General features: G+C 46.4%; 1 protein-coding gene across 9 annotated transcripts in view; it reads right to left on the bottom strand.

The window, feature by feature from the left end:
- The window catches only part of ZNF664 (zinc finger protein 664), a 184556-nt gene that overhangs the window by 140551 nt on the left and 24708 nt on the right, over nucleotides 1–19297 (bottom strand). For 6 of the 9 annotated variants that reach the window (XM_060193266.1, XM_060193267.1, XM_060193264.1 and 3 more), the window contains one exon: nucleotides 722–4629. The exons of the other annotated variants lie outside the window; for them this stretch is intronic. In XM_060193266.1, the coding sequence (XP_060049249.1) occupies nucleotides 3251–4036 (786 nt within the window). In that variant the 5' untranslated portion in view covers nucleotides 4037–4629 and the 3' untranslated portion in view covers nucleotides 722–3250. Of the gene's footprint in view, nucleotides 1–721; nucleotides 4630–19297 lie in introns of those variants that run through there. 9 annotated transcript variants of the gene reach the window in all.

Below are 19297 nucleotides of genomic sequence, written 5' to 3'. Positions count from 1 at the left end.
GACCCAGTGGGTGACACCTGAGCCCATATGTGACCAGACTTCCACACTCCATTCTCCTCTGGAAGATCAGTTTGGACTGCTTCCAACTGTCAGATTCACAAGTGGGCCAACATTACCAGGCCACATCAGGGTTTGCAAAATGAAGTAAAAGTCGTGGGTGCCAGGCAGATTAACAAATGAGTTGCCAACATTTACAAATCATTCAAATGTTATGGGAAGACCTACACTGTGCAGCCAGGATGAGGTGCAGCAGAGAGAGCACATGGTTTGCATGTATGGGGCCCTGGGTTCAATCCGTGGCACCACAGCTGTCAGCACAGGGCTCTGGGGTCTCAGTTGCTCTCATTAGATAATTAAAACACATCTCAAAAAAGAAAAAGAGCAGACCCTGTGGAAGCTTGAGCCTGTACCCACTGTGGAAACACATGGTGACAGCAGGAACAGCCCTCCCAGCAGCACATGCTGCGTCTAGCCTGCCACTGACCTTGAGCCGCCTCTCCATCAAGCCTGGCCTGGATTACTCATGTGCACACTCTAGTTGAAGGTGTCCTCACAACTCGGTCTGCTGGATATGTCCCAGTTGGGCCTGTTGCCAGAACTCCTTTTTACACTTAGATGCCAAGATTGGACAGTAAATTACATGGCCTCCCTGGTATGCATAAGCCAATGTCTCCTCCCCACACGGTCACCCAATTCACGTCACTACATGTCAAGCACAGAACCCTGTTATAAAGTGATTTTATTAAATTGATTTGGACATACTGTAGGTCAAATGATATTTTCCAAAGATAACAATTATGGACTTTAAAGCTTGACATAAAATTAGTAGCTTCAAAAGTGTTAGTCATATTCCCCAGCAACAGCATGATAAAATAATTCAACTATGTAGAAATATAGAACTCTAGGACTAGCTGGAAACTTGGAAATCATTTAGCCTAATGTTCTCATTTCGTCAGTGAGAAAACTAGACTCAAAAGATTAAGTGATTTGCCCAAGCTCACATACCTAATAGTAATAAAGCTAGAAATCAAACCAATTTCTCCTAAAACTAAAACTCTTATCAGTGATACTTCAATTGGCTATCAACTAAAAAGGTCTAGGCTTTTCTCTAATGCTCCATACTACTGTGACGTGAGTGATAAGACTGATAAGACACTACAGTAAATTGTAGCTGAATTCAGGTCTGGAAGGGGCTTTTTAACATTAAGCTGCCTTCTCTACTTGAAAAGGAAGCAACATATGTGACATGACTCACCACAGGCTTGTCCACAGATTTGTCTGGATTGAAGTCCAGATGTGGACAAACTTACTCCCGTCCCCATCTCTAGCAACATGGCCCACCCACTCAGCGACAGATGATATGCTCCTCTGACACCTTTATGTCCTGAGGTGTTAAGTTATACAAAACCGCTTCCAGTCAAACTGAAGAAATGCATCCAGGTATGAAGAGACGAATCAAGCTTTCAGTATTTTGATGACTATTTTGGCTACCTCATTTTCCAGCCTCTTAGACAGTTTGACAGACATCACTAACCTGATCACCCATTTCAGAACTTCAGAGATCCTTAATTTCCCCCCCCCCCCACAGACTTCCTGAGCAAAGGACTACATGTGGGAACCCATGAAGACAGGAATGAGAAAAGAAACAAAGTTAAAAATGAACTTTTTTTTTTTTTTTTGTCCTTGTCATTGGGGACTTTTGGTCTTCCACTAAACATTCCTTGAGCTCCTCCACATGAGTTTTTAATGTTATTCTAGTAAAGAGGCGGCCTATAAACATCAGGATACCAAACAACTTGGGAGCTCTCCCCGTCCCTGCTGCTCAATAGTGCGGGCGCCCGGCCACCTCTCTGTTGCTAAGCACCGTGAGCACGCCTGCCCAGGTCTCCTGCACAGCCAGCTGGTGTGCTCTGGGCTCCAGTGCCGCCTTCAGAAAGGCCTCCCTGACCACTATCTAATACCACCCCACCCCCACCCGCCCACTCTAAACCGCCACCCTAGGTTATTTTCTTCGTAGCACTTAATCACTATCTCAAACTACATTATGGATCTGTTTACTTGCTTATCACGTCGCTTCCACCCAAAGTAAACTCTACGAGTAGGGCCCTTGTCTGTCGGCTTCAGTGGTATTCCCAGCACCAGCACAGTGCCTGGCACACAGGTGTTCAATAAATAGATTGAAAGAGTGAAGAAAAGAACGACAAGAGTGACAACAATCACACCTAAAGAGGAACTGACACATAACCTTCAATGCTGAGGCACTGAGGACTCCTACCCGGTACCGTCCCAAATTATAGAAATAGAATCTGTCCCTGGTGACTCGTCTCTACCGTCCACTTCTCATACGGTCTCCCCTGTCCCAGTAAAGGGCTCTGCAGGCCACAACAGGAGCGCAACAGGGCAAATCTGTATGGACACAGCTCTAGCTTTGCCTGGGCCTTCCTCCCTAGTATTTACATTCAACTATAAAAACAAAAACAAACAAAAAAACACCTTTCAAGTTAAAAGTATGATGTAGTCACTAGAAAATTAAGTCTGATTAACAGAGATCAGCAGAATTCATGAAACTAAAAGACAGTTTGAGGGCACGTGTGTCTGCCAATGATTCCTCTGATAGACCAAGTGAATGGGAAGTATGAGCTAAATCTAAAATGAAATTTAATGCCATCTAGGAAGGGATGGAGATCCCTGGGTACATGGACATCAAGGTCAAGTGGGCTCAGAAATAATGGGATCGATGGGAAGATATGTAGGAGCTGGGTTGTATGGGGACTTCAGAAATACCAGGAGACTCTCTCAGCGGGAGCTGTCCATTTCCAGGTGCAGTAACCAGTATGCTTGAATCAACAGGAAGGAAGGGCTTGCGCTCCCGCAGCGGGGAGTATGAGTATGGGGGGGCAAATTTCCAGAAAAGCATGGACAAAGTGACTCTGAAGGCTGGGCAATGACCATGGGTTCTGCATAGTATTCCCACTACTGACAGCGTGGGTCCCAGGAAGCGCACACGTACCTGGGGCGCCCCAGCCCATCTCGGGAAGACACTAGAGGGATCCCAGATTCAGAGTCAAACTGTGGAATACATCTAGCAATGAATCGAGAGAAACAACCTCTCATATGCCTCTACAAAAACAGTGTTCTGCTGGGGCTGGCTGTTAAACTTCTTGGGTCAATGTAGATACTTACAGGGTTTCCTTCCTAGTGGCACTTATGGGTTTCAAGATTTTTTTTTTTTTTAACTCAGCACAATGTTTTATATAACTGATATTTTGAGATGGTTTCTCTCCTTTGTGTGCACTCTCTGGTGGATGCACAGGCTGGTGCTCTGGCTGAAGGCCTTCCCACACTCATCGCATTTGAAAGGCTTCTCCCCGGTGTGCACCCTCTGGTGGATGCACAGGCTGGAGCTCTGGCTGAAGGCCTTCCCACACCCACAACACCTATAGGGCTTTTCCCCAGTGTGCACCCGCTGGTGAATGCACAGGCTGGAGCTCTGGCTGAAGGCCTTCCCACACTCGTAACATTTATAGGGCTTCTCCCCGGTGTGCACCCTCTGATGCATGCAGAGGCTGGAAGTGTGCCTGAAGGCCTTCCCGCACTCTTCACATTTAAAGGGCTTCTCCCCGGTGTGCACCCTCTGGTGCATGCAGAGGTTTGAGCTATTACTAAAGCCCCTTCCACACTCACTGCAGACATAGGGCTTCTCACCTGTATGGACTCTCATGTGAATCTGAAGATGGGAGCTCCAATTGAAGGCTTTGCCACACTCATAACATTTATAGGGTTTCTCCACTGTGTGGATTTTTTTATGTCTGTTGAGCTTTGTTGTGGTACTAAAATCCTTACCACAATCATCACATTTATAGACCTTCTCTCCTGTGTGATCTCGCCAGTGAATATGAAGTTCTGAGATGTGAAAGAAACCCTTATCACACTTGTCACATTTATGGGGCTTCTCAGCGGTGTGAATTTTCTGATGTATAAAAAGATCTGCTCTCTCAGAGAAAAACTCCCTGCACATGGGGCACTTGTAGATCATTTTTCCTATTTGGTATCGTGACTTAGAGGAGAAATTTCCTTACAACTACTATAGTTACAGGCTTGCTACTTCATAAAGTCTCTTATTTGGCCATTTTGGCAGCTTACCTCAGGCTTGCTCTATTCGGCAAGTTGAAAGTCAGCCTAAGCTTCTCCCTGCCTGTCTTTCTATGGAAGGTTTCTTCCTGCATAGTGTTCCTCACTCAGTATTACTATTGACTATAAAGTGACATTTACTCCCACATGAATTCTGTAACTCATTAGCACAGAACTTCCTCTCAGATCCTGAGTTGTCAACATTCCTAGGAGCTTCCAAGGTGTGAACCTTTGGATTTCTAAAGGCCTGGAATGTTCCTCTTGAAGAATAATCTCGTACTTCTCACTTCTAGATAAAGGACTGCGCAGTGTCCCCTGGAGTGGAAGGTGAGACAGTGCGTGCTGGTCTCAGTCCCCTGGAGCCTCCCCTTGCAGAATGAGTACGATGCCGGGCCTTCTACACATCAGACAGGAAGCCTTCCCAGGAAGCAAGCTCCTTGGTTCCAGTCGGTAAATCCACTCCTCTGGAGTCCCTACATAGGTGTCACTCCAAGTTTCCTGTAATGGAAAACAAATACGCTGTAATTCCTATCTTGTCCAAAAACTGCTGTATATTTTACAGCTGACTTTATATAAATGTGATCACAATTACACAGAAGCTCTCTTCCAGAAAGACGTGTCTCTTGGATGTGCAGGTCTGAAGAAGAGAATTTGCAGCTATCACACCTTGCTCATAGCCAAGTACAGCATCTAATTAACAACCGCTCATTACAAGAATGTGAGCAATGTCAAAGGAATAATGTTGAAAACCAAATCCTCAGATGACCTATATGTGAGTCTATGAAGCCACTGTCCTGCATAAAGCAGCAAGAAGGAAAACAACTCCCACTTCTGGCACCGCGATATCAGATCCAGGTTTCCTTCCAGTAAAGAGGATATATGGCACGGTGGTGTCCAATGTCATTTCCCAGTTTTACTGTACTAAGCAGCTCCTTAAACACTTATCTTGGGGGGCTGGGCGGTAGCGCAGCGGGTTAAGTGTACATGGTGCAAAGGGCAAGGATGGGCGTGTAAGGATCCTGGTTCAAGCCACCGGCTCTCCACTTGCAGGAGGGTTGCTTCACAAGCCGTGAAGCAGGCCTGCAGGTGTCTTATTTTTCTTCTCCCCCTCTGTCTTCCCCATCTCTTTATTTCTCTCTGTCCTATCCAACAATGACGGCAATGGCAACAATAATAACAACAACGGTAAGCTACAAGGGTAGCAAAGGGGGAAATGGCCTCCAGGAGCGGTGGATTCATGGTGCAGGCACCGAGCCCAGCAATAACCCTGGAGGCAAAAAAAAAAAAAAAAAAACAAAGAGAAAAAAAACCACTTATCTTGCTTGTCACTGCCACCTCTGCGTCCCCACAGAGCCTATGACAGTGCATGTTCCCTGTCTTAATCTGTCCCCACCTTGACTATGGCTTTGTATGTCAGTCTCTTTTACCTACAGGAAGGTCCTGCCTATGATTCTACTTTATACCTCATTTCATTTCCTGGAAATACAAAGAACTGTTCTTGATTTCTGATTTGTCTCCTGTACTAGGATATGAATGGTAAAGGAGGAACTTTGTGTGTAATGTTCACTTTTATATTCTGCCAAGGGGAGAGGGTGTGTGGTTAACACAGATTCTTTGATGATGCCTTCTCTCCCTCCACAGATGCATTCCACTTCATTATGGCACAGCAGATACAAATACATTTCCCACCGTCTTATTACCAACCTTCTGATAACCAACATGGGACAAAACACACAAGAAGCAGAATGAACAACAGAAGAAAACAAGCTCCCAAATACCCCACTGGAAACCTTGAGACTTATGCAGCAGAGAGAGAGACCTTTACATCCTTCATAGTCTACACTTAGTGACGCTTCAATGAATAAACAAAGTGAAATCAGTAAATCTAAAAAGATCCACCACTATCACTCCCGCGCCAGGGCTTGACCAGCTACAGAATTATATCTGCACTTACCCTTTCTCCTCACTCACAAGTCAGAGTTCTATTCCAAGATGTGTCATAAAGTAGGAAACGACTAATGCCCCAGATTACTCACTGAAGAAATATCTGTCACAACGAAACTACAGGCAACCTGAGTCCCATCCCGAAAGGAGAGGACAAATCAGCCATGGCAGTGCCTTAAAATGAGGTCATTCTTGGTTACTTGAAAGAAAAAGAGAGAGCGCAGAAGACAGCTCAGTGGTAGAGCACGCGTTTCTTTTTGGTTTTAATATTTTAAAATTTATTATTGAACAGAAACAGAGAGAAATTGAGAGGAGTGTGGGAGTTAGAGAAACACAGACATCTGCAGCTGTGCTTCACCACTTGTGAATCTCTCAACCTGCAGGTGGGGACCAGGGGCTTGAACCTGGGTCTTTGTGCACTGTAATGTGTGCGCTTAACCAGGTGCACCACTGCCGGGCCCCAAGAATAGGTTTTGCATACATGTGGTCCCAGGTTTGAAGCCTGATATCACATATGCTAGAGCTGAGCGAAAGAAAAATAACCAAATCTTAAAACAAATAAGTAAAAGTAAAAAGAATGAAGAGGCCTTGAGCTGGCTTAGCACACAGAGTGCATGCCTTATCATGCATGAGGTCCTGGTTTTGACCTCAGCACCATATGGAAGAACCATGGACAACAGCAAGGCCAGAGACGGTGGTTTGGAACCTTGGAAACCCCCTCCTAAAAATAAGAGAATAGGGAGTCGGGCTGTAGCGCAGCGGGTTAAGCGCAGGTGGCGCAAAGCACAAGGACCGGCATAAGGATCCCGGTTCGAACCCCGGCTCCCCACCTGCAGGGGAGTCGCTTCACAGGCGGTGAAGCAGGTCTGCAGGTGTCTATCTTTCTCTCCCCCTCTGTCTTCCCCTCCTCTCTCCATTTCTCTCTGTCCTATCCAACAACGACAACAACAATAATAACTACAACAATAAAACAACAAGGGCAACAAAAGGGAATAAATAAAATAAATATTTAAAAAAAAAATAAATAAATAAGAGAATAAAGCCTGGACTGGGGAAGCATCAGTACTACTGCATATATATGCAAGGCCCTAGGTTCATTCTCCAGCACTTCAGAATATGAAAATAATGAAACTATAAACCATAGAGAATATAAAATTATAATAATCTATAAAATTAAATAATAAAAACCTGAAAGAATGAAACAGATCTTGCACTGAATATAGAACAAACCCAGGCAGTACTGTTAAACTATTTTTCAAAGCAAAGCATGTAATATGATATATACAATATATTTTTTTGGCCAAAAATAAGCTATAAGTGTATCTGTACAAGTATTTATATGATATATCAAAATAAGCAGGGAGAAAAATGTAAATAACCAATTGAATTAGCTGTTTAGGGTGAGAGGAGAAAGGATGAACCGAAACTCCTCTGAATAAACCCAGACAGTTTTGACTTTGGAAACATAGAAATGTTTACATCTGAAAAAATTAAATTTAAATCACTGAAATTCTAAAACAAAACTAAGAAATTGATGACTTGTTCACAAAAGATGTGACTGTAGTATATTGACTGTACACACCCAGAGAAAGAGATTCTGTTGACAATGGTTACGCAAAATGACTCACACCTGAGGCTCTGAAGTCTCTGGTTATCAATCCCTGTACCCACACTACCACAAGCCAGAGCTAAATAGTGTTCTCGCTGGTAAAAAAAAAAAAAAAAAAAAAGGAAGGGGTCAGGGGCCAGGGGCCAGGGGTTAGGGGTCAGGGGCCAGGTGGTAGTGTACCTGGTTCAGTGCACATGTTGCAAGTTGCAATGTGCAAGGACCTCGTTTTGAGCTACTGGCTCCTACCTACAGGGGAAAAGCTTTCCAAGTGCTGACGCAGTGTTGCAGGTGTCTCTTTTTTTACTTTTTTTTTAAAAAAAATTTATTTATTTTTCCCTTTTGTTGCCCTTGTTTTTCTTATTGTTGTTGTAGTTATTATTGCTGTTACTGATGTCATCATTGTTATATAGGACAGAGAGAAATGGAGAGAGGAGGGGAAGACAGAGGGTGAGAAAGATACCTGCAGACCTGCTTCACTGCTTGTGAAGCGACCCCCCCCTCCAGGTAGGGAGTGAGGGGCTTGAACCCGGGTCCTTACACTTCGCGCCATGTGTGCTTAACCCACTGCGCTACCACCCGACTCCCCAGGTGTCTCTCTTTCTATTCTCCCCCAACCCTCTTGATTTCTGGCTGCCTCTATCCAGTAAATAAAGGTAATTTTAAAAACTTAAAAATACCACCCTATATTAGAAATTTTCATTTAGAAATTTCAGTTTGAGTTCACATATTTTTCAGCTCTACCAGGAAGACCTGGATGCAATGGAAACAGAACATCCAGAATGCCTTTCTACAGATGTCCTTCCCCGACCAAAGGCATGGGGATATTTGGCTGTTTCACAGCCCAGGCTGCACATTACAAAAGAAACCTGGGAACATCTTGTTCTGCCAGAAAGCAAGAGAGTCAGGCCAAAGAGCAGAGATGCCAGTGTATGCCAAGACTCCCAGGGGTCCAAAATGAGACAACTAAGCATCAAAAGGAAGGATGGACACAATGAATGAAAACACGCGGGCAGAAAACTGAGGAGTGGAGGTAGAGGGGAGGGGAGGATGGACAGGGGAAAAGAGCAGAAAGAGACAGAGACAAATACTCAAGACACTGAGCAGACGTGGAAGTAACTAGGGCACCAACCTTTTGACCCGAAGCTGGGTCATCTTTTCATGACAGAACGGTGGTTCATGCTAAGACCATCTTGTCTTATTCCTCATACAATGCCACCTGACCCCAAACCTGGCATTCTGTACTGAGCTGAACCTGTGGGCAAACGCAATGTCCCGGTCAGCCCTGCACTGCAGTTCTCACTGGGGCAGGGGAGGTGACGACCATCAGGGCACGCTCTGCCTCCTTGCCTCTAAGTCAGCCGCCCCCGCCCCTCTGCCCCATGGGAAAGCAAAGAGTGAGGGCCAGGGTGTAAATCAGACTGGCCTCCAGAAAGACTGCTTTCAACTTAGGAGGGTTTAGGCACTGCCATCCCCCCCCCCCCCCAGGAAAAATGCTTGCACACGTCTACCTTACCTTCCTTGCAGGGGTAAGGAAGGGAACCTACTGGGTTGTGGGAAGAGTCACAGAAAAATACATCATGACTTTTCCCAGGAAAAAGAAATAAAGATGAAGCAAAAGGGAGACCAGAAAATGTGACACAGACAGAACAGAAGGACAGAAGAAAGACTTTCCCACAACAGCCCCAGCCACTGTCTCATGCACACCTGGGGGTAGACGCAGCTCCCAAGGCCGCAGTCCCCAGAGCACAGGGTGCAGCACCTGCCTCCCAGCACAGGGGCTTTTGAGGGGCAGGACGGATGACTGGGAGACCTTTCTGACCCCAGGAAGGAGTCTTGCCTAGCTCAGGGTCCACAGGAGTCCCTAGGAACATTAAACAGGAAAGTTAGGCTTCAGCTGACACTTCGTCTTCCTGCCTGAAAAAGAGCCTTCCTTCTCAGCCTGCAGTGTTTCCCCTGGAGCCTACACTTTGTGGTGCTGACCTCACCATACAGTTAAAACCGGGGAATCAACTAGCAAATAACTATGCTGAGATTCAAGGAAACAAAACAAAACAAAAAAACCACCCTGATTACAAAGAAGCTATGTACTGGGAGAAATAAAGGTCTGGCTGCCTGGCAAGGCCCCTCTGCAGAGGCGGGGTGCAGAGGAAGGGCTGGAGAAGTGAGGCGCCATCCTGACGGCTGAGCCTGGGACTACCAAAGGCGGAATCTCGTCTGCTGCAGGGCATGAGCTCTGAAGGTGGTAAAGGGCAAAAGGAGAACCCGGATTTTCTCTCCAAACTTCAGCTGTCTTCTGCACAAAGTAAGGAGACAGTCACTCTGCCCTCAAAGCTCACAATGCTATGCTGGGAAGGAAGGGCTGAGTGTGGAATCAAACAGGTTCATCTTGCTTTTGTATATGCCTTTTATGTTACTCTCTGATAAGAAATGTCATTTTGCTTGAGGGAGAATTGCTCATTTTCAGAGATTCCTTATTTGAATGACCATACAGTTATAAACCAGTAACCCAAAGTGTAAGGGGCAGTCTTCACGGGGCCAGCGCAGAGACAGGAACCCGGGCAGAAGCAGCACTCAAGACTCGAGGTGCCATCCACTCAAGGAATGCCAGCTATCCAACAGAGGCGGAGGTTCCCAAAATGATCTGGAATGCATCCATGTAGGCTAGATAAGAAATTAAGACAAATCTTCTGGCTTAGCAGGAGAGAAAAGTCCAGAAAGGGCCTCAGCATCAGACCCTGCGCACAGGCACTAAGCCGGCGCTGCTAAGCAGAGAAGTGCCTGTGTCTGTCTGCAGGAGACTAACGGGACAAAGAATGACAAAGGCCCAAAGACCCGGGGCTGTCACCACAGCTGAGGAGGAGAAAACCGCCACAGAGCAACTGCATCTCTCACCAGACTTGTGGAAAAACAGGTGGCTTGCCGAAGGGCACACTCACAGAGATGAGAACTCCTGGGAGCTGCAGGCAGAGCTCTTAGAGCTTGGAGTGAAGACTGGGGGATACGGATACATGCAGTGCAGAGGCTACACGAGCAGCTGCGTGAAGTTCAACCACAGCCTCAATTGAAATAGAAGGGGTTAAAGATACGATCCCAGTTAGTCTTAGAGCATCAAGCAAGCTTGGCATTTAACACGCTTTCACATCTGCTTTCTTTCTGTACAGCTGGGATAACACAGACGGCCTAGCCCGACACACACAATGTTTTACACGCTATCAGCTCGAAGGAGCATGCTCTGGTGAATCCAGAACAACCACCCGGGTGGCCAGGGGGGAAGGGGAGGGGAAGGGGTTAGCACATTAGGATGAGCACACACATTACCATGCGCAAGGGTCTGGGTTCAAGCCCGGGTCCTCCCCTGCAAGGGGAATCTTCACAAGCTGTAACACAGTGCTGTAGATATCTGTCTCCGACTCTCCACCTCCCCCCACCCCATTTCTGTCTCTATGAATAAAAGAAAGACAAATAAGTAAATGGCCACCAGGAGCAGTGGATTCATCACGCAGGAGCCGAGCCCCAGTGATAACCCTAGTGGTAATATTTTTTTTAAAAAAAGCGCCATCTGTATTATGCATTTATTTCCTTTTTCAATGTCGGCTACGTAAGTGCTCACATTACTGGTGAGACTGCCAACACCAAAGCGATAGTTCAAGGGCCAGAGAGTTCACCAGACAGGGGGCATGCCTTGCGGTGCACAGTCCAGATTCAAATGAAAGTACCGCATGGGAGAGCCAAGCACTGGGGGAAGAGCCAGAGCTGTGTGTAGGCTCTCTCGCTCTATCAGTCTTCTCTGCTGCACTGCTCTGGCCAGGCCTATCTTTACTTCTGTTACTGGTTCACATTATTCAAACAGCCTGCCCTTCAAACCATTCACTTGGTCACCACTTGCAAGGTCACTTCCTGGCTCTGTCACCATAAGCTACTACTCAAGTAACTCATTCTCCCTGCTGCCCCCCACCCCCACCCCCTGTAATTCTCACCACAGACTCACAATCACTGGCCGTACCACTGCCTCCCGCCACCCTGTTCCTCTTTCATTCATTATGGGAACTTCCCTCTCACTCCAGTATTGAAGACCTTGTGCCTTTCTCCCTCAGCCACACTAGCTTAGTAACACCCCAATTTACTGAAGCCTAATTCTCTACATACCCACCTGGGCATCCCAGCAACTCAACGGGACTTGCAGAGTCCACGATCATAAGACTCCAATGGGCAGCAGGCCCATAAATCTCTCTGGAAATCTTCGGCACACGCTTTCCCAGTATTTTCAGTTACTATTTCACACTTCCCCTCTTCCTCTTTAATCTCCTAAACTTCCTCCACCTCCTTCACTGTGGCTGATAATCTTGCCAGATAATTTATTAGGAAAGCAGAAGCGGATCTGATGATGACCCCCCTCCTCCACCTACGCTCTCCACCACCTCCTACTTTTACTTCCGATTTACATTCCGTGTCCTACGGCCTCAGCGGTTCCCCGTGTCTTAAACATCAGCAGCACCACCCTATCTGCGTGGGGCCGGGCAGCGGCACACCTGGCTGAACACACACATTACCTACCTGCAGGTGTGTTTCCATATAAACAGGTTCTAGTTTCTCATTCCCAGAGCAGATCCTTGGATCCCACAGTCCCGTCACAGCTGTCAGTCCAGATGCCTGCTCCCCTTCTCAAACGAGCTTCATGCCTCCTCTCCTTCTCCCCAGCCAGGTTTCTGCCTCTGCATCTGAAAGCTGTTCTTCCGGCAGCAGTGAGCACAATGCAGGCCCGATGGGCACTGACTGTGCCTGTGGGAACTGCTGGAACACAGGGCACTGTCTCTCTTTGGTTCAATGGTGGCCTGGCCAGTCTCACTCCTCTCCTTGGCTGGACATGCCTCCTCCACCTATGCTCCACTCCTTAAGCGCTGGGGTGCTCCAGGGCTCCCACTGGGGTCCCCAGACTTTTCTGAGTCTAAACCCTCTCTCCAAGTAACCTCAGCAGTGACGTGGCCTGAAAGAACTTCTCCATCCCCAGCCCTGGACACCCAACAGGTACCACATACTTGCCCAAACCCCAGCCCAGCCCCTTTCTCATTCTGTCTCCGTGCTGACACCCACCCAGATGAGGTGCCCTCGCTTTCCCTTTCCCTCATCACCAGCAGATTCTGCCTCCTCTGTACACGACACTGGCACAAAGCTAGCCATGTGCCCTCTGCGGCCCCCCTCCTATACACCCCACCCACCTCACTCAGCTCCCTTCTGGTCCTCAAACCTGCCAAGCTTGTTTCTCTCTGTGCCTCAAGCGACTCCCCAGCTCACACTTCTCCCAACACAGATCTCATTCATCAGGTGTGGCCTTCGCAGACAGCCACCCCTCCTGAGACCAACGTAAGCGGGTCCACCTCGACAGTCTGCAACCTCTAAGCCCACACTTGGCCTTAGCACCAAGTGCTGATTCTCAGCCTGCCACAATCTGTCAACGCCGGGTTGAGATTAGCTGGAGTTCTCCAGAAGACAGTGTACTGGGATGAATAATGTTTTCTCAAAGTTCATGTTCACTTGAAACCTCTGGATGAGGTTATTTGGAAAGAGATGACCTTATTTGGAAAGAGGTTCAGCATATTCAATTACTTAAGGTGAGGTCATTCTGGATGAGTTCCTAACTCAATGATGGCTAACGTTACAAAAGAAAAGGAGAGAGAGAATCAGACAGAGACATGAGCACACAGGAGAGAAAGCCGAATAGAGACAGAGACGGAGACTAGAGAGGTGTAACTACAAGCCAAGGATGTCAAAGACTGCCGGCAAGCAGAAGCCAGGAAACACATAGGTCTCCAGGTGCCTTCAGAAAGAGCATGGCTCTACAGACACCTTCATTTCAGACTCTGGACCTCAAGAGCTGTGAATTAATCAAACTTGTCTTCTTCTTACTGTTTATTTATTTTTGCCATCAAGGTTGTCGCTGGGCCTCAGTGCCTGCACAACTCCACCATTCCCAGTAGGCATTTCCATTTTGATAGAAAGAGATAAGAGAGGGAGAGACAGAGGGGGACCCCTGTGGCACTGTTCCACTGCTCATGAAGCTTCCCCCACAGGTGAGGATGAGAGGCTTGAGCCTGGATTCCGGCGCACAGTGACATGTGCACTCTACCAGGTCAGCCACCACCCATCCCCAAGTACTGTCATTTTAAGTCATATTTTCATCTTCATAGGAAAGAAAAAAAAAAAAAAACAAGGTCTAGAAAACCATCTGTCCTCAAGACCAACAAAGGAAGGACGTGGCGTGCTTGCAGTGCCATCTCCCCTTTCCTCACGTGTGCCAGGGCCCCACGTCTACACAGGGATCTCTGCTTCAGCTCACTATGTGGCTATTTCCTTTATACTCCACCCAGGCCATTTTCACTCTATAAAAGCCTGTAGTCATTTCACTCTTAATACTTGGAGAAGGAAAGTAAGCTATATATTTCATCCCATACTTTCACTCAAGAGGTCTACTTCACAGAAAAATGTTACCTTTTTTCCCTTCTCCCAATAGTTTTACTTTTTTGTTTCTACTTAAAAAGGAAGTAAGATCTAAAACAGGTCTATGTAATCTTCCCCTTCCCCACAAGTCAGTCTCTCTCTCTCTTTCTCTGGCAGGTAGCCTGGTGAGGAGGGTCAGCACAGGCTCCACACACATTAACTCGAGTTAACACTTAGCGTGCAGCTATTCAGAGCCTGGAGCCCTCAAAAAGGACTAGAAACCACAGCCTGCTCTACCTGAGCTTCTTTCTGTGTATGGTGAGAAGAGACACAGGCTGAAGCTTTAAGGTGGGCATCTGAACGGCAAGTCACTTCTGCTGTGGTCAGGTAGGCTGCACGAGTCTCTCCTCAGTGCCGGGTCAGTGAAGAGTCACAGCTCATTCTCACACCACCAAGACAAAGCCGGCTATTGTGAAACGGTCTGCAGCAGTTGGGGAGCTCCACATATGGGCAAACACAAACTCTATTCACTAGTCTGCCTCTTCTCACACAGCAGCTCTGAGTGCTACCTCTCCCCAAACCATCATAAACCCTGGAGAACCACAGGCTACCAGTCTCAAGACTATACACTCTCCAGTTGGACAATATGGAAAAACAAACCTCTGGTGTAACCCAGAGTCCTGATCATGAGAAAACAAGCGACTCTGAAGAGCAGACTATCCCCGCAATCCCAGTCTCCATGCACCTCTGGCTCTTGAAGTCCACACACATTCTTCTCACTCGCCACCGCCACCGCACACTCTGAAGCTCCTCGGCTCACTAGCAGTATGACTCAGTGTGATTTTATGCAAGCTGTTTACCACTTGACTCAATGTCCTCAAATGCAAACAGGAAAACAGGATATATCTATCTTGTAGGGCTGTCGTGAAGATGAAGTAGAGGATCTCCAAGCATTTAGTGCCTCAATCCCTTTCTTGCCTCGACTTACCTGCCCATTACACAGAGGGACTGTCGCTGGAAGATGGCTTTTGGAGCTTGCAACTAGCAGCAGCCAGCTTCTGTGTCCATCACTTAACTTCCTGTGCAAGATACACCTCTTCATCTGTTGGTAGCTTTAACGTGCCAGTAAGTACGGGTGCTCTGTCCTCCCACTGTGGAAGCTGAGATAGCCAGACCACCACCTTTTACTGGTCATTAGTTAGGACACAAGACACAGACCTAAGCTCAGCCAGCTGGACATCTTCTCCTAGTGCTCTTAGGACAGAGATCAAAAGGTGACAGGAGAGAGCAGCTCATGCATGTATTCAAGCAGCTCCTACTACTGTGATCCTCTGTGGGGACTACTAGGTTTTCTTCTTGAGAATCTGACCTGAAGTTAGAGCCCTTCTCTGTTAGTGACTGACTACCAAACAATCCTGATTGACAAAGGATTGACAGTGGATTAAGGGCATAGTCCCTTCAATTCCCCACGCCCAAGACTTGAAGTGAACAGAACTTATATATATATATTTTTTGCCTCCAGGGTTATTACTGGGGCTCAGTGCCTGCATCACGAATCCACTGCTCCTGGAGGCTGCTTTTCCCCCTTTTGTTGCCTTTGTTGTTTTCTTGTTGCTGTAGTTACTACCGTTGTTGTTGTTGTTGATGTCGTCATCATTGGATAGGACAGAGAGAAATGGAGAGAGGAGGGGAAGACAGAGAGGGGGAGAGAAAGATAGACACCTGCAGACCTGCTTCACCGCTTGTGAAGTGACCCCCCCTGCAGGTGGGGAGCCGGAGGCTTGAACTGTGATCCTTCCGCCGGTCCTTGGGCTTTGCGCTACATGCGCTTAACCCACTGCGCTACCACCTGACTCCCGGAACTAATATTTTTATCATGCATTAAAAGCCAGGGAGATAACATAGCAGTTTATGCAACAGACTTTTATGCCTGAGGCTCAGAGGTCCCAGGTTCAATCCCTGATACAACCATACCATCAGCCAGATTTGAGCAGTGCTCTGGTAAAAGCAATATATATATAAATAAATAGAGAGGAAGGAAGGAAGGAAGGAAGGAAGGAAGGAAGGAAGGAAGGAAGGAAGGAAGGGCGGGCTCTGGAATTTTGACTTCAAAAAGCTACTCACAGACCAGGTCTGGGTGTTGGTCAGAAATGCAAAACCCCAGGCCCCACCTGAAACCTATTTTATCAGAAAATGCATTTTAACAAGATCCCAGAGATCCAAACTGTCAAAATCTAACAGTAATGTCAGTCCAGTTCTGGTCCAGTGGGAGGATGAAGTTCTTGGTAAGTGCCTAATCAATGTCTCTTACTTAATGTGAAGACATTTTTGTGTAAAGTACAAAGTAAGCAAAACAGCCTTCCTGACTTATGACTCTCCCCAGCTCCCTCACAGCCCACCTCCTCAGGATCCCAGGCATGCCAACAGTACATTTCCCTCACCTGATTTCACCACGACCGGTCCTTCTCCAGGAGCACTCTCAGGTGAGTTTCTGAACAAAAGAGCTGAACACCTCCTTTGAGCCTGGCACTCAGCTCTCTGAGTCTATGACTACCATCTCTATTCAGTACCCACCTAGATGTGAGTTCCATGAAGGAAGGCTCGCTTTCCCCTGAGACACTAGTCTCTAACATTGTAAATGTCTCACAAGATGCACTCAAGCATTTGTTGAGCAAATTATCCAGGTGGGTGGTCTATTAAGTGATTTCAGATGTATTTATATCCTTTCCTGAGTGGGGAAAACATTCTAAGTATAAATTCTTTTCTCTAAAGCCCCCCCCCACACACACACACCTAAACTTCCAGCTCAGAATAAGCTGGGGTGCTGTGGTGTCCTTTTTCTTTCTTCATCTCTCATCACTACTATCCTTTTTCCTATCACAGCAACTGGAAAAGTATGCTCTAAAATGTTGGTCCAAACATGCCCTTCATATTCTGCTTTCTGTACTCACTGAAGTGTAAGGCCCCTCAGATTACCTCACAGGTAAGAGTCTAACACTCAGCCTGGCTGGCTCAAACAGGGAATAGAAACAGTGCTATTCCCTGGGGAAGGGGCATCAAGTCAAACACCTTCAGGACTCAGGGAGGTAACAGTATGTGGACAGTTGTCTGATTTAAGACAACAGGGACGTCCGGGCCCTCCCATCCTACATTCCCTTAGACGTTCAAATTCCTACAAACAAAATGTCAGCAGGCTGAAATCAATACGGCAGTTACAAGATTAGTCTCTTACGCACACTCACACGCACGTACATATAGTTTGTGAGCATGAGATACTTGAACAACTTTTTCAACCTGGTAGAACAAGGGAGCTCAGTACAAATTTTCACTTACCCTAGACCAGCAGTTCTCAAGATATGATCTAAAGGTTCCTGGAGGTCCCTAAACCCTTATAAATAATATCAAAATGAGGGGCCAGGTGGTGGCGCATCTGGTTGAGAGCACACATTACAGTGCACAAGGACCCAGGTTCAAGCCCCTGGTCCCCACTTGCAGGGGGAAAGCTTCACAAGTGGTGAAGCAGGGCTGCAGGTGTCTCTCTGTCTCTCCCTCTCCCCTTTCAACTTCTGTCTACCCAATAATAAAAATTAAAAGTTAAAAAATTATTTAAAAAATATCAAAGTGATTTTTGAAAGCAAGAGTACTTTCCCCTTTTCACTGAGCTGACATTGGTACTAAGGACATAAAAGCACTAGTTGATAAAACGGCTCCACAGACTCCACAGGCTTCTCACACAAAATCTTATGGCAGAGATGCTGAATGGTCCTAGCATACAAGTGTAGTCTGTACCTTCAGACCCAGTTTAAAAGTGTCACTTAAAAATGTGTGTGTAGTGGGTTAAGCGCACGTGGCGCAAAGCACAGGGACCGGTGTAAGGATCCCAGTTCGAGCCCCCGGCTCCCCACCTGCAGGGGAGTCGCTTCACAGGCGGTGAAGCAGGTCTGCAGGTGTCTATCTTTCTCTCCCCCTCTCTCCATTTCTCTCTGTCCTATCCAACAACAAAGCAACATCAACAATGGCAATGATGACCGCAACGAGGCTGCAACAACTAGGGCAACAAAAAGGGGGAAAAATGGCCTCCAGGAGCGGTGGATTCGTGGTGCAGGCCCCGAGCCCAGCAATAACCCTGGAGGAAAAAAAAAAAAAATGTGTGTAGCAACTGTTGGGGGGTGGGGGGGGGAGTGAGTCAGTGGGAGAGCACAGGACTTGCAAGCATTAGGTCTCAAGTTCAATGCCTGGCATCACACACATAAGCCAGAATGACATTCTGGTTCTCTCTCACGTTAATAAGCAAATCTCCTTAAAACAAATATTCTTGTAAAAGCTATAAAAAGTAATAGTTTTATTAAGTCTAGACCTTTTGTTTATCATGCTTATGTTGGTTATATTATTTATTATATTTGCATTAAACAAATGTAAATATATTTATATTCTAGTATATTTTATATACCTAAGTAGAACACTTTCTAAATTACAAACCAAAGTGCAAATTGTAATGGTTCCTCTGTAACAGTTCGAGTTGTAACCAACTAGCATCAGTCTGTGTATTACTCTTGAGGGAGCAGAACACCATTTATACTCAAAAGGATGCCTGACTATGCAGATGTGAGTGTTAGGCAGACACTTGAGAGAGCAATAGGAAACAACTGATGGGATCTGACACCAGTGGTCAAATTAGCTTTCAAGTGGAAATGGGATTTTGGAAATTGTGAACTTTAGAGGCCCTCAATATTGGAAGCTTTTTCCTTTCAAAAATGAGATTTATTCATATACTTACTGCAGAGAGAACAAACCAGAGCATCACTCTGGTACATGAGATGTCAGGGACTGAACTTGGGACCATCTGTTTGACAGCCCCCTCAGACTACCTACAGGCTTTTCTAATAGGTCAGCAGCAATACCAAATATGGCGAGTTATTTTTCTATCACATATAGTGAAATGTGTGGACATATGGAAGATCTGCCCAACTCAGGATGCTTCACAGTGGTGAAGCAGGTCTGCAAGTGTCTGTCTATCTCTGTCTATCTCTCTCTCTCTCTCTCTCTCTCTCTCTCTCTCTCTCTCTATATATATATATATATATATATATATATATATATATATCCCCCTCTCGGTTTCTCTCTGTCTTATCCAATAAGATGGAAAAAATAGCCACCAGGAGCAGTGGATTCATAGTG

The sequence above is a fragment of the Erinaceus europaeus genome, chromosome 6, assembly GCF_950295315.1.
Source record: "Erinaceus europaeus chromosome 6, mEriEur2.1, whole genome shotgun sequence".
Taxonomy (NCBI): Eukaryota; Metazoa; Chordata; class Mammalia; order Eulipotyphla; family Erinaceidae; genus Erinaceus; species Erinaceus europaeus.
This window is presented reverse-complemented; position numbering and strand designations above follow the sequence as displayed.